This window comes from Hippichthys cyanospilos, chromosome 6 (genome assembly GCF_059441005.1).
Source record: "Hippichthys cyanospilos isolate Australia breed blue-spotted pipefish chromosome 6, RoL_Hcya_1.0, whole genome shotgun sequence".
In the NCBI taxonomy this organism is placed as follows: Eukaryota; Metazoa; Chordata; class Actinopteri; order Syngnathiformes; family Syngnathidae; genus Hippichthys; species Hippichthys cyanospilos.
The window spans coordinates 25,259,789-25,283,932 of NC_142374.1; the positions used below are offsets into that span (position 1 = coordinate 25,259,789).

General features: G+C 41.7%; 1 protein-coding gene and 1 long non-coding RNA gene across 3 annotated transcripts in view; one reads left to right on the forward strand and one right to left on the reverse strand.

Annotated features, from left to right (window-relative positions):
- The first annotated feature begins 1,251 nt into the window (after positions 1-1,251).
- Positions 1,252-7,605, forward strand: nr2f2 (nuclear receptor subfamily 2, group F, member 2). Of its 2 annotated transcripts, none has more exons than XM_088416813.1 (3): positions 1,252-2,579; positions 2,779-3,324; positions 5,715-7,605. In XM_088416813.1, the coding sequence occupies exons 1-3, from the start codon at positions 2,102-2,104 to the stop codon at positions 5,987-5,989; spliced, it is 1,299 nt and encodes a 432-aa protein (XP_088272939.1). In that variant the 5' UTR covers positions 1,252-2,101; the 3' UTR covers positions 5,990-7,605. The 2 variants fall into 2 exon arrangements, with proteins under 2 accessions (XP_088272939.1, XP_088272940.1); XM_088416814.1 differs by having other exon boundaries at positions 1,256-2,579; positions 2,797-3,324.
- Positions 7,606-17,775: 10,170 nt separating this feature from the next.
- LOC148422996 (uncharacterized) overlaps positions 17,776-24,144 on the reverse strand; it is a 167,933-nt gene continuing 161,564 nt past the window's right edge. The window contains exon 7 of the long non-coding RNA XR_015865788.1: positions 17,776-18,204. This is a non-coding gene — a long non-coding RNA (uncharacterized LOC148422996). The remainder of the gene's footprint in view (positions 18,205-24,144) is intronic.

Sequence of the window (24,144 nt, forward strand, 5' to 3'; positions counted from 1 at the left end):
CTATAGTGCTAATTTCTCCTCATAAAATGTGCAAAAAAAATAAAAATACTTACTATGAGTGGAGCGAGGCTCCGTCCGAATTTTTAAGAAGCGATTCTTTTATATGCAGAATCTGCAAATGAAACGCTAATGAGGTTATTTTCGAATTTAAACAAAGCGCTCCAAATGGCTCGGAAATGGGGTAGATCCAAGTTTTGCGGAAGCGGAGCGGTTCCGAGGTTCGGGAGCTCGTTGGAGCGCTCTCCTTGCCTTGCGTCCGCAACAAGAAGAAGGAGAAGAAGAAGGAGGCGAACCGAACGCGGGGCGGGCAGGCGAGAAGGGAGTGCAGTATACTTTTGGCCGCTAGGGGGCAGCCATACACTGTGCTGCGGGGAGCACAATGCGCGGAGCGGGACACGATCTCACACACACACTCACACACACACACACACACACACCGAGTTCAAGTGTCACAGCCTGTGGTCATCAATGAGGTCATAGGCTGGCTTTTAATGATGATATTGCGGGAGGGGCAAAACTTTATTGACAAAAACAACAGAAGCTTTGCGGCTAATTATGTCATTTTATGGCGGGCTTGTAATTGAGCTTTTTATTTTTAAATAGTGCTAATTACAAGCACTTTGTAGATTTATGAACGATGCTGTTTTTTTTATATTCCGTGCAGTTAGAAGATGGAAAAGATAGGATTGAAATGCCCCTTAGATCGAGACGAAGGTGTGTGAGCGAATGAATTTGCGAGCACTTTTTGTTCGCCATGCATTTGATTTTTTTTTTTATGTATTCCTCATCCATCGGCGTCGGCTTTGTTTTATTATTTTGTCGTTTGACATTTGTTTAAATTGCGTGCTTGTTGTTCGCCCGAAATACATTTACTTTTGTATTTCTTTCCTTTTTGGTCATACGTGCAAAATTCCGCGGTGTGGAATTTGTGGAAATGCTTTATCTTTTCACTTTTAATTGTATGTGTTTTTGTTCGTGTCGCGTCTTCATTTCGCGCGCGATCTTCCCCCGTTTGCGTACCATAAAGGGCAACAGTTTCTTTATTTCATTTCGATAACCGAGACAGTGCGAGACATATTTTTTTCTTTCTTCTTGGAAAAGCGGCTCTTTTTAGGACCCGGCGGCCCTGGGTCGACCCCGGCCGAGTCTTGGCTCGGCACCAAGTGGCACAGCCGCGGCTCGCCAGCCAATGGCGAGCGAGGAAGGCGGTCCTCCACTCGCTCGGCCTGCCTTATATGGCAGCGCGTCGCCATGGCAACGTGCGCTAAGTTGCAGCAGTCGTGTCAAAGTTCACTATATAGAGAAGCTCGGCGAGCCGATCAGAGAGAAAGCATTCTGCCAGCCGCGCTCCTCTTCAGCCCCCCAAAAAAGAACCTCCTTTTTCCACACTTTGATTCGACCGCGTTCCAATTCGCTTTTTCAATTCGCCGCGCGGACGACGACGACAGAGGAGGAAGAGGACGAGAGGAGGATTGTAACAACAACAAAAAAAAAAAAAAGGCACCGAGGAGCAAGGCGGACATCTTCCACGCCGGACTCGAGAAGCGGATTTGTCTTTTTCTTGCGGAGCGAATTCTTCCGGAGCTTGTTGGTCCTCATTCGCATCCTCGGCCCCCCGCCTCCCCGCCCCCTCCTCCCTCCGCGTCGCCTTCCTCCCTCCTCCAAATACATATCCGTATATTTTTATCCGTTTTTTTCCCCCCCTTCAAAACGGTCCATGCCGCTCGCTCGCTCCGGTCCCGGCACTCTGCTCACCTTCCCCTCCTACGGGGGCGCTGGATGGCCGGCGGTAGGACCCCCCTGGTGAGAAGCAGCCTCCGCCTCGTCCGCCTCGTCCGCCTCGTCCCCCTCGTCCCCTTCGCCTCGCTCGCGTCCTCGCCCCGCTTCGTCGTCCTCGTCCTCGCCCTCGCCGACTCGACTCATTCCGGGAGCGGAGCGTGGAGCGCGGCGCCTCGGCTGCTGTGGTGACATCCCTCCAGCCCCCTCCCCCTTTCCTCCTCCTCCTCTCCCGTCCTCCTCGCCCTCCCCTCCAGAAAAAAGGTCAAAAAAGAGACAAAACGGCCGAGCAAAAAGTTTCCCCCCCGTTGACTGAGAGGCAGATATGGCAATGGTAGTGTGGAGAGGCTCCCAGGACGACGTGGCGGACACCCAGGGCGCCCTCTCCTCGCAGAGCCAAGGCGGGCTGGCGCTGGGCAGCGGCCCGCCGGGCCAGCTGGGGCTGACGGCGGCGCAGGTGGCGCCTCCGGCCGCGCCGCCGCCGCCGCCGGCCCAGAGCGGCGGCGGCGGAGGCGGAGGCCAGTCGGCGCCCGGCATCGGCGGCGGCGGCGGCGGCGGCGGGCAGCCGGCCGACAAGCAGCCGCAGCACATCGAGTGCGTGGTGTGCGGGGACAAGTCGAGCGGCAAGCACTACGGCCAGTTCACTTGCGAGGGCTGCAAGAGCTTCTTCAAGCGCAGCGTGCGGCGGAACCTCACCTACACGTGCCGGGCCAACCGGAACTGCCCCATCGACCAGCACCACCGCAACCAGTGCCAGTACTGCCGCCTTAAGAAATGCCTCAAGGTCGGCATGAGGCGGGAAGGTATCGGCACTTTTTTTGTTTGCGAGCGAGCGCGCGCGCACGCGCGCGGGGTAGGGGACGCGGGAGGGGGAGCGGGCCGGACCCCGCGCTTCTCGCGGTTGTTCCGTCGCGCTTTCCGTTTTCCTCCGAGCTCGCGCCGCGGCGCCTTTGTGCGCGCTGCCATCTTGGCCGTCCGAATGCCGGCTTTCAATATCTGCAGTCTCTCTTTTTACCGCAGCCGTGCAACGGGGACGGGTGCCGCCCACGCAGCCGCACCACGGCCAGTTCGCGCTGACCAACGGGGACCCGCTGCACTGCCACTCGTACCTGTCGGGATATATCTCGCTGCTGCTGCGCGCCGAGCCCTACCCGACGTCCCGCTACGGCAGCCAGTGCATGCAGCCCAACAACATCATGGGCATCGAGAACATTTGCGAACTGGCGGCGCGCATGCTCTTCAGCGCCGTGGAGTGGGCCCGGAATATCCCCTTCTTCCCGGACCTGCAGATCACCGACCAGGTGGCCCTGCTGCGCCTGACCTGGAGCGAGCTCTTCGTGCTCAACGCGGCGCAGTGCTCCATGCCGCTGCACGTGGCGCCGCTGCTGGCCGCCGCCGGCCTGCACGCCTCGCCCATGTCCGCCGACCGCGTGGTGGCCTTCATGGACCACATCCGGATCTTCCAGGAGCAGGTGGAGAAGCTCAAGGCGCTGCACGTCGACTCGGCCGAGTACAGCTGCCTCAAGGCCATCGTGCTCTTCACCACAGGTCAGCCCGCGACCGAGCGAGCGAGCGTGCGTGCGTGCGTGCGTGAGGGAAGGAGGGAGGGAGGAAGGGAGGGGGGCCAAGATCGAGCCCGGCTTGCCTATTGCACCGGGTGGAGGAGGGGGGGCGGTTTGCCGTGCTAATGTTTCGCTCCGGACAAATAACAAACACACGTGGGTCGAGGGTGCGGGCGATTGGTTCTCCCCTAACGCGAAAATGCGCGTGCTGCCACTAAAAAATGCGCCTTTCCTTTTATTTCCTCGAGCGGTCGCACCAAATGCAAGCGCTTCAATTTCAGCTTATTGTATGCGACAACCTGGGGAAAGAAAGTGGATCGTGTTCTTTTCCCGTGTATATACGCGGGCTCGCCCCCCCAATAATCGTGTAACGTCCTTCAAAGCAACACACGTACAAAATGGTGCTCCTTCCGTTTTTTAAATTGTTTACAAAAACGTGCAGCGCAAACACGACGTATGTCATATAAATGACGTGTAAATTAGATGTACCCATATCTATCTCCAGATAATCGTTGTATTAAAAAGAAAAAATAGAGACGTGCATCTATCATAATATCGGCACGGGCTGTCTCACAGAAATCAAAAGTAACCACGTAAAAAATGATTTGTGATGTCCATCCCTCTCCATTGTTGTCATAATAAATGAGCTCGAGTCCATTTCCACACCACAGTATTTTCCATATACAAATAAGTAAATACAATTAAAAGTAACTAGCCATTTGCTGTTCATAAAGAATGAGTGCGTTCACACTATAGTATTCTCTATACGTTTGGGTTTTCTTTCGAAAAAACGTAATAATAAAACTTTAACTACGCAACCCATTTAGTGCCCAGTAAAAAGCATGTTTACATACCACTTATTCTCACTGAATACGACTGAGCCCATTCACACTCTTTATATAGTATCTAAGGGCTTACATAAGAAAGAAATATTTAAAAAATATATATATTATTAAACTAACTCCGCAATGCATTTGGTGCCCAGTAGAGAGTATGTTTACACAGCGCTTATTGTCACTTTATTGAACGAGACAGCCCATTCACACTCTATTATATAGAATGTGAGGGCTTTTATCTGGTAAAAAATAAAAATAATGACCTCATGCATTTGGTGCCCAGTAAAATAAAAAATGTTAAAATACCGACTTTTTTGTCACCATATTGAATGACAGCCCATTCACACTCTGTTAATGTCAATATCGTAAAATCGGATATGCATTTAGTGTCCAGTCAAAAAAATAAATGTTTGAATACCATTTTTTTGTCACTAGTTTGTAGATAGTTTTATACAAGGGCTTTTTGGGGGAAAAGTAACTATACGTAATGCATTTGGTGCCCAGTAAAAATGTTAGCATAATTTTGTTACTATATGAATGAGACTATAATATTTTCTAACGACGTTGTATAAAATGGCTTTTATTAAAAGACAAAAATACAATACGTCATGTATTTGGTTTGCATACCGCTTGGCATCACGATTCATGATGCTGTATTGTTTTCTATATATGTGCAGTATGCATGGACTTTCATTAGAAACATTTTTTTAACTATAAATAACCAACCTAATGCATTTGGTGCCCATGTGGTTCCATAGCGCTTGTTGTCACCATTTTAAATAAGACTATGTGAATTTCTAGTATTAAAAAATCATTGTTATTAGAAAATGTTATTAATTTAATTGCTATAAACATTAGTATTGATTAATTTAATGATTAAAAGTAATGTATTTAAAAAAAAAAAAGGTGCGTAGACTGTGTAAATTTTCTGGTTGGACATTATCTTTAGATGTTTTGGTATATTTTAAAAATAAATGATTTAAAGTGTGTTTATTAATTGAATTATGAAAAATATGTTTATTAATTCAAGTCATTGTTTAGAATAATTGATTAAAAATATATTTTTAAAAAGCTGCGTAGACATAATGTTCAAAATGCCTGTTGGGCATTCATTTCATATTTTAGGTAGACTTTAGAAATGAATTATAATAAATATATATATATATATTTTTTTTTTATAAATTCACCATGAAAAAGATTTGTTATTAAATAATGTCCCGTATATAGAAATAATTGATCAAAAAGAATCAAATAAAACTGCGGAGGTAAAATGGACGTTGTTTTTATATTTGGCACATTTCTTGCCAAGATTCTAACTTAAAAAAAAATAAGAGTGCCTTGTAAGTTCCACATCAGTGATGATGTGGAGTGAGGGGGGGGTGAGGGCTTCCCTAAAGGTCACTCCCCTCCTCCAGCACACACACACACACACACACACACACACACACACACACACACACACACACACCCACTCGAGCCTCGTACGGTGGACTGAGGTGTTTTGTTTTTTGTGTTCTTTCCTCCCCCTTCGGGGCCGCAGACGCGTGCGGCCTGTCCGACGTGGCCCACGTGGAGAGCCTGCAGGAGAAGTCTCAGTGCGCGCTGGAGGAGTACGTGCGCAGCCAGTACCCGAACCAGCCGACCCGTTTCGGCAAGCTTCTGCTGCGCCTGCCGTCGCTCCGCACCGTGTCGTCGTCCGTCATCGAACAGTTGTTTTTCGTCCGCCTGGTAGGTAAGACCCCCATCGAAACGCTCATCAGGGACATGTTGCTGTCGGGGAGCAGCTTCAACTGGCCTTACATGTCCATCCAGTGAGACCCCCCCCGCCCCCCACCCACACCCCTCCCCCTCCCTCTTCTGCTTGGGTGTGTGTGTGTGGCTGCTCTGAAGGAATAACGAGGAAAAACAAACAAACAAAAAAAACTGAATGATTCCTTCCAACCCCCCCCCCCTCCTAAAAGGACACCATTGACTGACTTGAACTGAAAAGTGTTTTTTTTCTAATGAAAGCAACAAAAAAAAGGAAAAAAAAACAAAGCAAACTTTAAGTATTAAGTGCATTTTATTTGTTAAAAAAAAACAACGAAGGGAATTTGTTTTATTTGTCCTGTGTCCAAATGTGTGCGTGTGTGTTTTGTACTTCCGGTTTTTTTTCTCACGCTGGTTCCAAACCTGCTTTTTTTAAATGTGACTGCAGGTGGTTGTCTTATTTTCCATCCATGTGTAGAAAAAAATACATCCAAACCACAGCAATAGGACTTTTTTATGTTTTGTTGTCATCGAGAAGCTTCATGCTTGCAAGCGCACTCGTCCAACAATTTTTTGATTCCTTGGGGGAGGTCACCCGACAGCCAAGCCGACGTGCTCTTTCATAGCAGTATTAAATGACCAATTAAAAAAAAACACCCCCCCTCCCCTCCGAATGAAGTGCCTGACAAGCATGACGCCATTTCTCCACAACAACGTGCATGGCGAAAAGGGGGGGGTCGGCTCCCGCCCCCCACCTTAAAAACGAGTGAATCGGCCGTGCGAGCATGCCGATGTGAGGCAGTATTGTTGTAAATAGAGGTCAACTTGTTTTTTTTTGTATCGGCTCCGCGTGGCCCGGAGCAAATGTGTGCTTGTCGTCATTTCGCTCCTTTTTCCAACCGAGTGTCGGACTCCGCTCGCCTCAGTAGCACTGACGAGTTCTGTACATACATATTATTATTAATTATTAATTATTATTATTATTATGACAACCACATTTGCTTTGATTTTTATTTTTTTAATGTATATTTAGACTGTGAATGCATGGCCACAGGTCGCTAACCTATTTTACCCTCTTTGCTATATAAATGTAAATGTTTTTTCTTTTTCTTTTTTTTTTCTCGGGGGGGTGTATAGATATAATCTGTGCGTTCACTACACACGAGCCCTTGTATTTAAAGACACACACACACACTAAAAAAAAAGACACGAAGGTGAAAGTTGATCATCATTTGAGGACTTAGAAACAGGGTGAGCAAGCAGGTGTGTGTGAGCGAGTGTGTGTGTGAGAAAGAACAATCTTTTTATGTCATTGTTTAGGCACTACACACACGTATCGAAACAATAAGACGCGCGGAATCACACACACTTACACACACACACGTGGACCAGAGAATGATACATGATTGTAATTATGAACCCACTTTTTTATATAAATATATAAAAAATATATGACTGCAGGGTATTGATAACGTATAGATCCTTTTTTTTTAAATGATGAATTCATTGCAAGTGATTCCTGTGAGTGTGTGTGTGCGTGAGTGCGCGTGCGTGGAAGTTTCTAATAGTTGAAGACGGTTCTCGTTTGTTCGTTTGTTTGTTTGTTTTGTGTTAGCTTATTGTACAAGGAGCATTCTGCTGTAAATTTGTTCTTGGTATTAAATTATAATTTATGAATTTCAGATCTTTTCATGGCTTTTTTGTACCCCCGTACCCCTGCACTGCCTTGTGATGAATGAATGAATGAATGAAAGGACCCCCCCCAAAAAAACAAAACAAAAAAACTATAAGCTAAAATTTCTCGTGATTTTTTTTTTTGTAATGTTGCTGCGATTCATGGTGAAATTGATGTTTTGTTTAAAGCGCTGCTGCTGGTTTGCGCATGCGTGCTTGATGACGATGATGGTGGGCGTTATGACGTCTTAAAAATTGTCTGGTAAACGTCACTGAGAGACGTTTTTGTGGTTGTCAGGTTTATGACGCATGTTTACGACTGCCGTTTATTATTGTGGTGGCAAACACTAAAAACTCGTAATTTGTGCTCGTTAAAATTGGGAAAAAATGATGACATTTTTTGTAACTATTTTTCACGCAAGCAAAACTTGAAAATACTTTGCTGAACTGCTTAAAATTATTCAAGAAGTTTGTTGCCATGACATTTTGAGGTGTAACGGTTCCCTCCCCACACCTCACTTTTTTAATGGCCCTGCTCATGAGTGACATGACTTTTTTTTTTTATTCTTAAATTACATATTAAATGTTTTTCAAATTTACAGTCACATTTATTAGTGTATTTGTAATTGTTATTGTTCAAAAATCTATTTCTTTCAAATAGACATTTTATCTGTTTGGTACTCGATGAAACTTTAAACAACTGGGACAAAGATGCATGTATTTATTTTACTTTATGAAAGCAGTTGTCGCTTAGAAACTTTTTGGTTTGTTTTTCACAGCTTGGATATTTTATTTGCCATATTGCGGTTTATGATTGACTACTGAACGTATTTGAACGGGTGGAAAAAAAGGGGAGCAATAGTTTTAGTTGATTTGAGTTTAGTGAAAATTTCTGGTAATTTTTTCAAATCACGTTTTTTGTTTAGTTTTTATTTGTTTTTTGTTTTATGTGTCGCTAATAATCGGAAAATGCAAGGTATGTTTTTCATCAAGAAGAATTATAGTCCGGTCATGACAGTGTTAAGCAAAAAAAAAAAAAAATCAACTTCTAGCCGCCCCCCCCCAAAAAAAAAATCCGGATTTTGCTATATTCCTTTTTCTAAAGTATTAATATTACGTGTGTGTGTGTGTGTGTGTGTGTACGTGTGTGTGTGTTCTACTCAAGTCTGTGCCGAAATGTAAGAAAACATCGCCATCTAGTCGCAATGCCGGAAAGTGCACGCACGAGCAAGAGGTCAAGCTCTTTGGCACGCGGCTTTTGCAGGCGACTTTTGCGAATGATAAGATGCAAACACGTTTTTTTTTTCCTGCAACTCTTTCAGGTCATTTAATTAGGTACACCTGCGACAGCATCCTTGCGTGTCAAATCGATGCGATCGAGCTAAAATATTAAGCACAGCTGGCGTTTGATATGAAAAACCGCTGAAAACAAAAACTCACCAAAATACCCCTGACGGAGAATGCTTTTCTTTTCTTTTTTTCTTCTTTTCTTTTCTTTTCTTTTCTTTTCTTTTCTTTTTTATGAGGCGGAAACGTTGCAATTAAAAGAAAAAGTGAACGCGGGAAGCTCAAGTTCACCGTAAACGCTTTTAAATGACAAAATCTGACAATTAGTGGGAAAAGTTTATTTTTAAAATATAAATTCGTGCATACAGCCATGAAAATACCCTCAACTTTTATTATTATTTTTTATGACTGAATAGGACATTTTGCGCAAAAAAGTCCATTTTTAAAATAGACAAACTTATGTTCAATATTACACACACCAAACAAAAATGTATATTAGTGCATGAAATGACATTTTAAAACCATGAGTTTTATTTTGTTATTTATCGATCGATTGATTTATGAGGGAACAGGGACATTTTGCACAAAATGGCCACTTATAAAATATAAATAAATGCAAAAAAAATATCGAAAACATTCCACACAGCAAAAACATTAGTGGTTGGAAGCACAATTGAAAACCTTTTATTATTCTTTTTAATGAAAGATGTTGAATTGCTTTAACACGTCGCACAAAGAAACACGTTATTCAAATGAAAACCAATCAAAATGGAGCGTTATTGTCACTTTTGTATAGGTGCCCCCCCCCCCCCCTTCACCCCCTCCCCCTTTTCCACTCCTGTGTATTAAAATCGCCCAAAGCAGCGTTTTACACCGTCACACTTTACAATGAGACAACCTTGAGTTTCATTTTCCCATTTTTAGCCGTGATTTTTGTTCAACAAAAAACTGAAATGAAAGACCGCATACACGCTTGTATTCGTGTTCAACATAGCGGCAACAACCCAAATGACTTCGTTTATAGAATATTCCAAATTTGATTTCATTTTTTGTTCTTTCGTACAATAGAGAAAAAATTGTTGGGGGGTTGGCATGAAGACAATGCGAAGAAAAGCTGCATTCTGGGGACCGTTTGAAATATTAAAACAGCACGCATGCGCCTTCTGTATTATTTATAAAGCCTTGCATTTACACACTGACACTTCCAAGCATCTGAAAGCCTTCAACAGATGATATTTTATTGATTGCCGATTATGAGCATAAGGCTCACCTTTACAACCAAAGGTGGACACTTTTCGGGGCGATTTTTATACATTCTTTTGTTTGAAAAAAGGGAATCATTTTCATTATCTTTCAATTTGACTAAATCATCGAAATCATCTTTAATTTATTTTATACAAATACATATATATATATATATATATATATATATATATATATATATATATATAAGGTTGGGGTTAACCCCTGTCAATCACGTGACAGATGGTGATACAGGAGCTTTATATTCATCGATTGTTTTTCATTGAACTTATAACAATTTCACAGACAGAAACAAAACCTAAAGAAAAAATTATTGATCTCAGTTCAGTATGTGTTTAAAAAGAGTTTTAAAAAAGTAGACAATTGCGCTGTCCGTCGTCCCCCTTGAATTATGCATATAAGTACTTTAAATGTAGTATATCAGTATGTAGTAAGTCATATATCTAAAAAAAAACAAGTTCTTTACAGTTTGAATTCCAAATTGTACAGGTGGTTGAAAAAGTACATAGCCCATCTCAAAAATCTTTATCTTTTTTAAATTGAAGTTATTTCACACGGGTTGTTGTTTTTGGTTCGTCTCGTCTTATTTGAAATCACTTTAACACACTCCACGTTTGATTTGTTACCAGGCAAACACACGTGACTTATGAAAATTAAATCATAAATTTCAGCCTTCAAAGACGCCTCTGAAGGATGCGTTCAAGGCACACTGGGAAAAGAAAACAAAAGTTTGTTTTAGAAGTGCGATCCAAATGTCTTTGTTCGACGTCGTGACGAGCAGTTGAAAACTCAAAAGATAAATAAAAAAAAGACTCTTTACTTTAAAAAAAAGTCGCTTTGTTTGTAAATGAGTACGAATCGAATCATATACTAAATACATGTTTGGTGTCATGTTTGTGTTTAGAGCATTTTTGTGCTTAAGTTAAATATATGATTTCTGCATACGATTGCTTTGAATTTGCGTTCCAATTGGAAACCATATTTATTTATTTTGTTGAGAATGTGCTTGACACTAAACGCCCACGCATACAAATGTAATACGAGTATTTTACTGTACTCGGAGTCATTTCGAGAGTTTTATTGTTATATGTACAAGAAAAGTCGAAGCTTTGCATTTGCGTCACAATATGTCCAATCACACGAATTTCATTTGTGTGGATGTATTCTTATTATTGTTCCTCACGAATGAATCTGCAGTAAATATATATATATAAGTGTACATATATTACATTAAGACTAAAATATAGTTTACTTATAGGGCTATTAAATTAAATTTAAGATGCAATAAATGAAACCGAATAAGTGAAAACTAATAAAAGATGTACATGAAGTACGTGAATTTAAAAAGTAAAATGAGTTTTTAATACAAATAAATGTCTATCGATCGCTGCGGATGGCTTCTCGTACTTGGAAATGCACGCTCAATTATGCGGATAACATTACAGGAGCGCAAAGACAGAATAGCCCCCCCCCCCCTCCCCGTCACCCTCCCGCCGCGGCCGAGTGACCCTCACAGGACCCTGTGAGTGGCGCCCGTCGGACCGGGCCGGGTCGGGTCGGGCCGGATCAGACTGTGGCGAGCAGCGAAGCAGGCTGGGTCGCGGAGGCGATGGCACCGCAGTGCCGATGGCGTCCTGCAGAGGACGCCCTTTAGCACCTATAGCCTCACGCTCCTTGCTCCGTCACCCGCTTGCAGCTCCCGTTTCTATCATTTCTTATATTCCTAAACATACAAAGTTAGTTTCGTACATTAAAATGATTTAGGAACGTTTTATAAAACGAAAATCATTCGAAATCATTTTCAATTCAATCTTATTTGATCCGTATTATTCTTTCATTTAAAGAGGGCCATTTTCAAATAGTGACTTGATAAAACAATGTATGTAAAATGGAATGAACTTTATTTGCTCAAGTGTTTGCACTGAAGAATCCTCTGGATTCACAGATGATTTTGCTTTCATGCAACCACTTGACTCGAACAATCAACGGTTTTTCCGTGCAAGCAATATTTAAGAACTTCACACCGATGCTTTAAATGGGACAATTAGGCACAAAAAATGACGACGTGGTGAAAAATAAATCTCATTGAGGTATTTAAATGATCGAGAAGCCTTTAACGCTATTTATTTATTTATTTGAATTTATAGTGAATTGAAAACCCAAATTCACCAGCTCGAGAAATCACCGTACTTACAACTTATAATTGTAAAGCTGAGAAAATTTTAAAATGAGTTTAAACTTGTATATATCGAGCTTCGTCTTTTCTAATGTAACTATACGAATTAACACATTTTGTACCATTTTTGTTTATGTGTTGAACGGAATCTTTCAATTTTATTCGGAATGAAACGAACTTACCCGATGCTTTAAGTCTTGATTTCCGAAGACATGAAATTCACGGTTGCTTTAAACGACGTTTCGTTGAGATTGTTTTAATTTTACCGATACCATTTGTGACAAAACGTAAAGGTTCTCCTCAAAAGTCCAATTTTTTAATTCGTCAAATTATACAAGATCAAAAAGGACATTACCTTAGATTTGTTGTTTGACAAACGTGTTTTTCCTTCAGATTTAAGGCATTTTTTTCGCTAATCACGTTGATTATTATTATGATTAGTTCTGTCCATTAGAAACGGATTTAGCCCACGTCTTACATTTGATATTTTTTTACATTTTACAAGCTGTGTGCATTCTCTGTCAAATGATCTAAATACAGGAAATTGAAACGAAAAATCAAACAATTCTAATGATGAAAAGTAAAAAAAAATAAAATAAAAACAACAAAGACAAATTGCCAAATAATAAAAGAGTAATTTTGCGTGTTTAAATATGAGCATTGTGTTAACTAATTCATTCAAGTAACGAGGAAAAACATGCAATACATTTCGTAATGTCTCTGGTTAACTAAAACAATATTGCATTTGACGTTGCTTGATTTTGGCCTTTCCGATACTATAAAAAAACGAATTTCGCGATTACGTTTTCAATTCGATCAGTTATTGTTTATTACCATGATATGTTTATTATTCTTATTTTTTACAGAAGTTGTAGCGTTAACATGTTGATGAAATTCAATCAAATCTTTCAAGAAATCAACGAATGCCGTATAATTTGCGAATGTTACATTACTTCAAATCAAATGTCAATTTGAAGTCTGCAAAATTCGTCGATCTGCCGAACGAATAAATGTAATTTTTTTAAAAGAAAACGACTTTATGTTCACTTTTTTGAGGTTAAGAAATCACGACGTAAAAATGCGAATGACGCCACGAACGCCTTTGAATTCAAGTTAATTACAACGAAAGGTTACGTTTATTTGGCTCCGTGGATGGGGGGGAAAGTCCTGAAAATGAGACGCGTGTAAATATTTTCAGTGGAACTTTGTTTCTCCGCTATTGTGCAAAGTCAAGCCGTTTTGTTGTTTCACTTTTCTGGAAGTTTGTTGTTGTTGTTCGCCGCGGCCGCTCGCGGACGCGCGCGCGCGCGCGCGCTCGGCGGACAATAACGCGCCAATTGTCCGGGTTCGGTGACCCATCAAATTTGAGGCTGCCTCTGGTGGCTTTGCTATGTCATTATGCAAAACACTTTGCAGAAAGACTTTGCCATCCGATCTAATGCGAGGAGCCAAAACCCGGACCGGCATCCGACGCGTCTTCTTGTCTTTGTGTGTCTTCAGGACTTCGAAGCCTGCGGATTTCTTAAATGAGAAAAGAGAATGAGAAAAGAGAAAATGTTCTGCACCGTCCTGGTGCAGAACATTTATATATATATATATATATATATATATATATATATATATATATATATATATATATATATATATATATATATATATATATATATATATATATATATATATATAAACAAAATGTACAAAACAACTGTTAAGCATTAATAAGCATAAATAACCAGCAAAACAATCCTATTCTTGGGGCCCACAGGTTGAAAAAAAGGGACCCAATCTTTGGGTCAATTCGACCAAACTTTTTGGCCCGTTCTGCACAAAACTGTGTATTTTTAATATTTTACAAAATCATCTCATGGGCCGGATTAAACTGATTTGGGGGCTAGAATTGGCCCGCGGGCCGTATTTTGGATATCTCTGATCCACAGTAATCAAACAAAATCCACAATTTAAATGAACCAAGAAAAAAACTATATTGTAATATTGCAGATAAAAAAAATAACCGTAATGTTAAGAAGAATATGGAATATAGTTATAATAAAAACGAAAAAAGTAAAACAAATACATCACTATTAATCACGAAAAACTCAGCTTATTTTTATCCTTTACAAAATCTTCTCCCAATTTCATATTTCCTGATATACAGTAAACAAACGAAATCTTCAATGAAAAAAATGATTATTATGAATGAAAAATAGATAATAATACAAACTCATACTGTGAACAGAAAATGCTATAAAAAAAACTAAAAAAGTTCAATAAGTACACAATCACTGTTCATCATAAGACATTACTATTTACTCATTCAATGCCAGGGACGTATTTTCATGTTTTTATAAGAGTCCAGACATTCAATCCCAGATACTTAAGTATGGTTTAAGGCTTATAAATAAGCTTTAAGAGTAAATACACCAAGGACATTAATTTCCAAAATTACGTGTGGATTTAATACTTAGGTATCTGGGGTTGAATATCCAGACTCTTAACAAACGCGAAAACACGTCTCTGGCATTGAACGAATTAATCACAAAACATTTCAAGTTTTTAATCGATTAAATCATCAGCTCATTTTTATACTTGACAAAAGCAAGAAGCCGTTCACGGGCCAGAACCGGCCCGCGGCCCGTAGGTTGGATTAGTCTGCACGCCTCCGTTCGAAGCAGCGTGAAGCGGGCTAGCGGCGAGCGAAGGCTAACAACGTTCCAGGGTGAATCGCCGGGTCCACTCGAGGAGTCGGGCGCTTCCCGCCGGCCGCACTCCAAACCTTGTGAGCAAATCCCCTGGGATCGGGTCTCTCTTCGGAGGACGATTACGCTGGAGGGTTCTCAGCGGGACTCAAAACGGACGCCGGCTGATGGCAAAACAACGTGAAGGAGAGCTCCGTCCTCCCCGGGAGATAGAAGATCATCCTCCATCACCACGAGAGCTTTCCGTAATTCAGCCCCACCACTCGCTAAAAAGCACGTCTTCCTATTTTTTCACCTTGTCTTCTGGCGCGCTAACGTTGTTTACGCGGCTAGCCGCGGCGGGAAACAATCATTGGCTAGCTCTCCAAAACACGTGATTTCAATCAAATTTGAAATACAATAAATACACTCAATGAAAGTGTATGTATAAAATAAAATAAAAAATATATATTTATACTCATATTCAATTTGAAACACAACAGACAAATATATATATTGACTTACATTAGAAAATATATTACTCATATTAATATCACATTCAGTTTAAAATACAGTCAATAAAACTAAATCAATGAAAAATAATTAAAAATGTATTAAATTAACGTTCAGATATTTGTTACTTCTAATTACATTTCAAATATAGTATAATAATCAAATAATTAAAATGAACATTAAAACATGTGATCTGGCCTCCGACAGCTTTTCGGTCCAATCGGCGGCGCCGCCGCTGTCACGTGACCCTTCCGTCCCGGCGTCACAAGGTACCGCTAAAAGCTGCCGCTATCCGGCTGACAGCTTCACTCATCGGGACTTTCACGAAAGTAACAACGCCAACGGCTCCTCTGGTAAGGTGGGTGTGTATTTAGTCCTGCACTAGCGCAAAGGGCTTCGGTAGAAGTCACTCAAAACTATGGACGCAGAAAACTATGTCAAACTAGACGGCGTGACACTTTAAGACTTGGCGTTCGAACCAGAGAAAGCATTGGGAACTACAACTGGACTTGGAAACTAGACTCATAAAATTACAGTCTCAGAAAAACAACCGATTTGGAAGCCAGCTCGACTTGGCAATGTGTCACTGAGGACTTGGAGCTTAAACGCTTGCCCACATCAAGCCTATTGACAACCTAATGCATTTCGATTTGTTCTTTTTTTTCGTTGTTTTTTTTTCTTCATCTAATTCTTGGTCTTAGCATTGAGGCTTTTTTCACCCAAAAAATCCATACTCGTTTTTTTTTGTTTTTTTTAACCAAATAAGCCTTACTGTACATGTTTTTTTTTTTCCAAAAAAATAAACATGAGTTTTCTCGCACAAAAAAGCCTGACTATATCATTCTATTTCTTTCACCAAAATGCCTTACTATATACTATACTATACTATACTATATTTTGTGAAAAATATACTGTCGTGTGTGGCTACGTTCCTGTTAGTTTTGCATGATCCGTTAGCATTAAGCTAACGAACGCGCGTTACATGCGATAATAAAAAGCGTCAAAATGTTGGCAGCATAGTTCCTTTTTTCTGGAGTTTGTAATCTGGAGCACCCAGCGTGGCGCGTAGCGGCGCCGGCAAGTGCCGATGACACGACGGAAGCTCCGGCATTTTCCCCCGCTCGGCGTGTGTCACTAATGAATGGTGACGAGGAGACTGGCTGGCTCCCGCCGCTGACCCGGCCTATTATGGAGCCTGACCTCCCTTTGGCTTGACCGACAAAAGCAAACAAAAAAACACTTTCTGATACCATTGCGGGCCTGCGCGGCCGTCGCTTGATTCTCAAATACTTTGCACAATGAGAGAGACTGTGAGTTAGCTAGCTAGAATTCTAGCTAGTCTCACAATAGGAGCTAGCTCGCTACAATATACGAGTTAGCTAGCTCAAATATACACGCAAGCTTGCTATTTATACTAGCTAGCTAAAATACTAACTTTTTTTTTTACACGAAGTCTGACTACACATCATCATTTTTTTCACCCAAAAAGCCATACTATACTTTTTTTTTTTTTGCAAAAAAAAAATAAAACTGCACATAGTTGTTTATTTCTTCTTTTTTGTTTAGCCTAATAAAGGCTTACTGTGCAAAGCTGTTTTTTTTTTGTCAAAAAAGCATGGTCTTTTTTTTCATGAAAAAAGCCTTACTATACATGGTCATTTTTTGCGAAAAAAACGCCTTACTCACGGTCATGGTCATTTTATTTCGAAAAAACGCCTTACTATATATACATGGTCTTTTTTATTAAAATGGTCAGTTTTTAGCAAAAAAATGCCTTACTATACATTGTCTTTTTTATTAAAATGGTCAATTTTTGGTGAAAAAATGCCTTACTATACATGGTCTTTTTTATTAAAATGGTCAATTTTTGGCGAAAAAATGCCTGACTATACATGGTCATTTTTCGTGAAAAAACGCCTTACTATACATTATCTTTTTTTGAAATATTGCCTATAGTTTTTCGCGTAAAAAGCCTTACTACACATGTTCATTTTTTGCGAAAAACGCCTCACTTTACATGGACATTTTTTTAAAAGACGCCTTACTATACATGGTCTTTTTAAAAAAAAAAACAAAAACGCCTTACTATACACGGTCATTTAAAAAAACAAAACAAAAAAAAACCAAAAACGCCTTTAATCCAAAAATGAAGAAAGCCTTACTAGATATGGTTGTTTTATTCCTGCAAAGAAAACCCTTTACCACGGTATGTATGCTTATTTATAATAGGATTTGGGTTTTGATCAAAAAAAGACAAACTGGAGTCCTGTGTCATCCATGTCAGATTTATTTTGGTGCACCCACATTTCTTTTGGCGAGTATTGATGATGTAATGCCGTCGCTCTGGCTCATCTGCCGGAAACCCTAACCCCGATGCAGTATTTTGGCCAATTCTTTGATGTGACATCACAGGTATAGTAAAGATGCTAGGGAGCTGAAATTTCATGTCAGAGTTCAACATGGCACGAGCGCTTCCAAGATGTGGAAAACGATTCACATTTTCTGTTTTGAATGTTTTATTCGACTTAAGACACGCTCAAAGTTGATTTTTTTTCCGAGCGTCCCTGGGTTTTCAGGCGTCTTCGGCGTTTCCTGCGGGTTGTCGAGCCGCGAGAGGCGGCGTGTCAGTCGGAGTACGGGCGAGTCCTCCACTCATCCGGCGTTTTCCTGGAGAGCGCCGCGTTGAAGGAACTCTGTAAATTGAAGACTTTTAGTTTAGTATAGTGCGGAAAATACAGTATTCCCAAATACGGGCTCCTACGCCGCCTTTATGTACAAAATTTGTAAAATTGTGATAATAGCAAAAGTGTACGCCGTACATTTATACATTTATGAGATCGAAATAGGAATATTTATTAGAGTATTGCATGATGGGAGTCCAGCCTAAGCCAATCGTCAAAGTCATTGCAATGCTTGCAAATGTTGGCCGCTAGCGCCACCTGCTGGTTTTGGGGTGTCAACGCAAAAATTTCAATCGCGTCCCGTTCGTGAGTTGCCGTGAAAAGGATTCATGCAAAAATGGGGGGAAATGCATGATAAAACATTCAGTTTTCTATATGTCCAAAACGAACGATATTTCCAATTTTGAATGGCAGTAAATGAGCCCGACATGGGCTAAATTTGACACCCACAGGGCGTACCTCTCAACCTCCCGTTAGCAAGCGTTTACAAGGGGCGGCAAGGTTGCATATTGAAAGTCACCATGTTTTGCAAAATTCCGAGTGTTTTGATTTTTTTGCTTTTATGCGCATCAAAAACATCAAAAAGCCCGAGTTGTGTCAAAATCCACCCCAGGGGTCAAAATTGGTATTCCGACTATATTCCGACCCGAGAGTGAGAGTTCTTTGCGGCATCAAACGTTACGGCGACGTTTGGCGATCCGATGCTTCACGCGAGAGACATGAAGGCGGAGCGCCTTTTTGACCCGCCCTGCCCGTTATTCCACAAGCGCGCGATAATGACGGCGCGGAAGGGGCCGGCTCACCCAAAGGCCAGTCCAGGTTGCGACCCGCCCGAAAGGCCGCGTCGGCTCCGCCAGAAGAGGATGCCGATAATGGCCTTTTAGGTTTGGTCTCCCTGTGCTCCGCCCCCGAGTCAATCAATAGTGCCAGTGGATCAGCGCTAAGAGGTTAGCGTTGCCGCCTTAATTGGCAGGTGTGAAAGCGTGCGCTGACTACGCCTGAAATCCACAAGGGGGCCCTCGCAGGTTCACCGGCGTGTTAATAACTCGACGCGGCGTGAAATATACGCCGCGTTCCAATTTCTTTGTTTTCAAATGTGGAACAGGCCTCAAAATCCCGATCGGAATCCGCTTCCAGACGGGAATCTAAATGGAATTTGTACCTGATAACGGCTAACGAGAACAAACTAACAGTTAATTGAAAAGTAATCAATCTCAAAATCAATCCATTTATTTTGGGCTGACGGGAATTATTTGGCGACGTAAACAACCCGAATAAAAAAAGCAGAATTGCGCATTGAGCCCGCTGCGTGAACGTAGCTGACGCGGGGGCCGGGACATGGCGACGCAGCCAAAAACCGGAGTGCAAATCCTCTCCTGATGTTAAAGAGAGCCAACCTTGTCAATAGTACTCACAGTGGGGCAGGAGAGTGTAATAGCACTTGGCTGATTCCACATTGATATCATATAATCCTGCGCGCCCCCCGTTCGCCTATCATATTTATCTAACCTGCCGGGAGAGGGACGGGCCGAGCGGCGGCGGCGGCGGCGACGTCGCCGCGCCGCCCCGCGTCGTCGTATTGATTACCCTCACCCCGGGGAGAGCCTCATTTAACTGGGAGGGCGCAATTCAAACATTACACATACATACGCGCAAAGATTTCTCGACGCTTGTGGGGACAGCTTATTTCGGCTCGTTGTCTAAGCCTAACCTCAAGCAGAATCCCATTCAAATGTCTACTCTTGACCCATAAAAAGAGGACTGAACTCGCGGGCCCCACCAAAATGGTCCCCGCAAGTCCAAGGGGCGAGTACGTTCAAAACCGCAATTGTGTCCCCACCATGTAGCAAAAACCAAGGGTGCACAATTCTACAGTGGTGGGGACGTGCCAAAGTCAATATTCTGATATTTCAGTCTTTATTCACAGAATTTGGTCAATGTTTTCACTGACCGACTTGAAAGTGTCACTTTCAGTCAACCGCCAACATTTAGTAAACAACACACAAGGAAGGAAGACAACAGACGTGAGATGAATTTAGCTCGCCGACAGGGATGTGTTCATAATTACAGATCTCCTACCGCTCTGGGAACCCATCTCATCACGCTCTCTCGATTGATTAGAGTAGCCCTAGTTACAAAACGTCGCCGCCCTAAAGGATTTGGCGGGAGCAGGCACGCCGGCGACGCGGCAATCGACACGCGACAGCGCTGTGTTTTTGCTATACTATCAGTTCATACAGCGGCTGCTATCCTTTTCTCTAAAAACACAATAGCCATCCTTAAACCGTCCTGCCCTGTGGCGAGGTCACGATGTCACCCTTCTTCTCGTGTTTGCACTGTCTTTTTTTTCCTCCAGAGTAAAAAAAAAATCGAGTAAAATGTAGTCAAATGTACCAAATCATGAATGCCTTCAATAAAAAGCGTAAGAGCTGACGTGAATAGTCTTCTTTTTTTTTCTGACGGAGTGAGCAAGTGCAGCGCAAAGACGCGTGGGCCGGGAAGACGGCGCGTCCACCAAGCGCAACGACTTTGTTTCCTTTAATGAGAGGCGAAGGATTGGATGGTAATCACCTCAGAGGCTTCAGTACACCTCATTAACTTCCCAACACACACATACACAATCAATCAATAAAAGCCAGTTTCACCAGGGCAATGCCGTCTTACTCTCCTTTTGTCCAACGATGTCATTCTCAAGTGAGGATATGCCCCAAAATTCATATCGTTGAATTCATATCATCATTCATTTCAAATATGTCGCAATTAAGGGCAAAAACACACATCATACTAATATTTTATAGATGAAACGTTTCCCGTTGTCGTCGAAACCACAACCATGAAATAAATATGGATAAAGAATTGTGTGGAGAGATATTGGTTTGGATATTAAAGTGCAAGAGTTTGAGTATCTGCTAATATTGGTCAAAAAATTTGGAAAATTGAGCAAAAGACGAAAAGGTGAAAAATGTTGACGTTTTGGAAAGTTGGAAAAAAGGAAACCCTGGTAGAGACATACTGAGGAGTTTAATGTGTAGAAAATGATCAGTCAGGCACAAATGAAAAATCATTTGAAGTGGAATGTTGAACGGGTGAGGGGAAATGCATGGGTACAAAATGTAGAATATTTGTTGTGTGTAAAAATGAGGACAGGAAAATTCATGAGGCTTGAATTGTCGGAAAGGCGAGACAAAAGGAGGAAAAACGGCGTCAAATAAAAATGATACAGTCTTGGTGAAAAATGCGCAGATTACTGGTGAAAATGTAGATTTGAGAACATTGAAAAAAAAACTTAGATGACTGAAGAATTGAAATTCGTCTTTGGGAACGAATGGGCATTTTTGGGCTGAAAAATGTTAAACCGCGCAAAAAGTCTAACAGTTACAAAAAGGAAAAGTAATAGCTTGTGAAGTATGAATTTTTGGAACGTGTTGAAGTTGCGACGATTTGAAGCGGTCAAAATGTGTAGAAGACATTCAATGCCAAAATACGGTGCAACAATTTTAAAAACTAAAACAAAAGTAGTATAATCTACGTACATAAGAAAAAACTATGAAGTATTACCGGAACTGGACGTTAGGGCCCAAACGCGGGGGTAAATTTCTACCTTATATGGAAAATAGGGAGTGTAGCGCGCAGGCCTAACCCGAGCATGTGCGCGTACTCCAGAGATCCATCCATCTCAATCGGAGGCCGCGGCTGACACCTTACAAAGAGCTACAATTAATAAGGGCATTATCCAGCGGCGGCCAACAATGGACCCACCGACTTTGCTCTGTGTGTGTGTGTGTGTGTGAGTGTGTGTGTGTGTGTGGGGATAGGGAATGGGGCTGTGGGGGAAGGGTGTGACACGGCGCTTGAAAATTGGACGCATTACAAGCAACGTCTTTGGAGACGGCAGATGACGACTGACAGCTCAACCGGCAAGGACGCCCTAAAAAAATGGGGTGGGGGGTGGGGGGGGGGGCTTTCTGCTAATTGCACATTAGCAAGATTCTTTTTACTAGGATTGGGAAAAGTGTTTTCCGCCCCTTTCAGTTGCATTTTTAAAGGTTTGATGAGTAAAAATGGAGACATATTTGGAGGATGTTTTTCTTTTTCATTTGACATCCAACTAATTGCATGTCGATGACATTCTTTGCTTCAAACGGGGGCGGGGGCAACCCCCACCCCCATCCAAAAGGTGTAATTAGTAGAAATATGACAAGTTTGGTCTGCTCCTGGTACAATTTCCAATTTATTGCATCTTCGATGCTCTCCTTTACACCAAAAGGTACATTTTTCAACCGGGCAAAATACATGTATGAAACAATTCATACTTATAATTGGGGTGATTTCTTTTCTTTTTTCAATGAAATATTTTCAGTTTGATCTGAGTTTCTATCTTTGCCAGCCAGATCATCTCGCAAACGACATATGATACAAATGTGAATTCAAAAAGAGTTCATAAAAAAGGGTCATTGTATATGCTGTATGCTTAGAAACAGAAAAAAAGATCAATTAAAATGATATTGATATTGAATAAGGGGTGCAATTCAATTATCTATTTTAGGCTTTACATTTGCATTGTAAAACAACTTAATTGATCTGGGTGAAAAGATTTTTCTTTTCACAGTCATTCCAGATAATTACAATTTGACTTGATTTTAAATTAAATAATAAAACCTATATTTATTCAAATAAAGCCTGATTTAAATAAAAAAAAAAATCCTGCGCAAAACGTTCAGACGATAAGCATGAATTTTAAATGAGTTTTAAGGTAAACTTAATGCTTCTGCCAAAAAAATAAAATCATTCTAAGCTATATACGTATACAGGTATTGGAGGTATATACTGTATGTATTAGCGGAGAGCTGGGAAAGCAGCAGGACAAGCGAGGAGCGGGCGGCCATCAAAGCGTCCTATTAGTGCAGCCGGAGCGCTCGGCCGGCGCAGGGCGGAGACGCGCTGACATTTAAGGCAAAAAAAGCAGGGCTTGTTTGTGGTGGGCGCACCGGAGACAAACGCCCCGGCCCGGGGGTCCAAAGGTCACGGGCTACATTTCACCCGCGCCGGAGGTCCCTCCGTCGGAGAAGACAAACAGATAAAGGCGTGGAAATCAATGGCGGCGACTTGTACGTCGCTCGCACTTCTCAGTCGGCCTTGAGATTTATTCGCTTTTTTTTTTTTTTTTTTGCTTTTTTCTCAGGGTGAGCTCAGTTATGGATTAGCGGCGCGATCGATAACGTGATAGGCGGCGGCGAAGCTGAGGAAAATGAAGCGGAGGTGCAGGTAGGCCGTAATCCGCCGATATTGTGATGAGCGGCTAATCTCTCATTTGAAATATGACCTCCGCCGCCGCCTAATAAAAGTTGAGAGCGGCCACCCATTTTGTTGGCGTCTAATCAGCTCGCAGATTTTCTCACCTATTCATCTCCGTCCCGGCGCTAATCTTCCTCTCTGAGCCTCAGTCAATTAAAGCACTTTCCTATCGTCTTTGCTAGAGGGAAAAAGAAAAAAAAAAAAATCACTCGCTGAACTTTGCGGCGGCGGTTGCGTGACATCACCAATCGGGGGGTCAATTTCACAATGCGCGTTTGCAAACACCTCACACCAGTAATCAGCTTTGGGGACTTAAGACATACTAGAAAAGTAGGGCCCGGACGATTCATCCATCGGCCATTTTTTTTAACCGCCATACACAAATAATAAGCTGGGCGACCGATTATGGAAAAAAAAAAAAACGAACTAAAAAGCTATTTTTTACAGGGTATCCGAAACCTAAAAAAAGTTTAGAAAAAAATGTAGTAAAAATAAAATGTTAATCCCACCTTTTGGACATCTTAAAAAAAAAAAAAAAAAGCAGAAGGCTTCTTTCACTAAATAATTTTTTTCCTACAACTCCCACCTTTTGGACATCTTAAAAAAAAAAAAAGCAGAAGGCTGCTTTCACTAAATAAAAGCTTCCCTGCAACATTT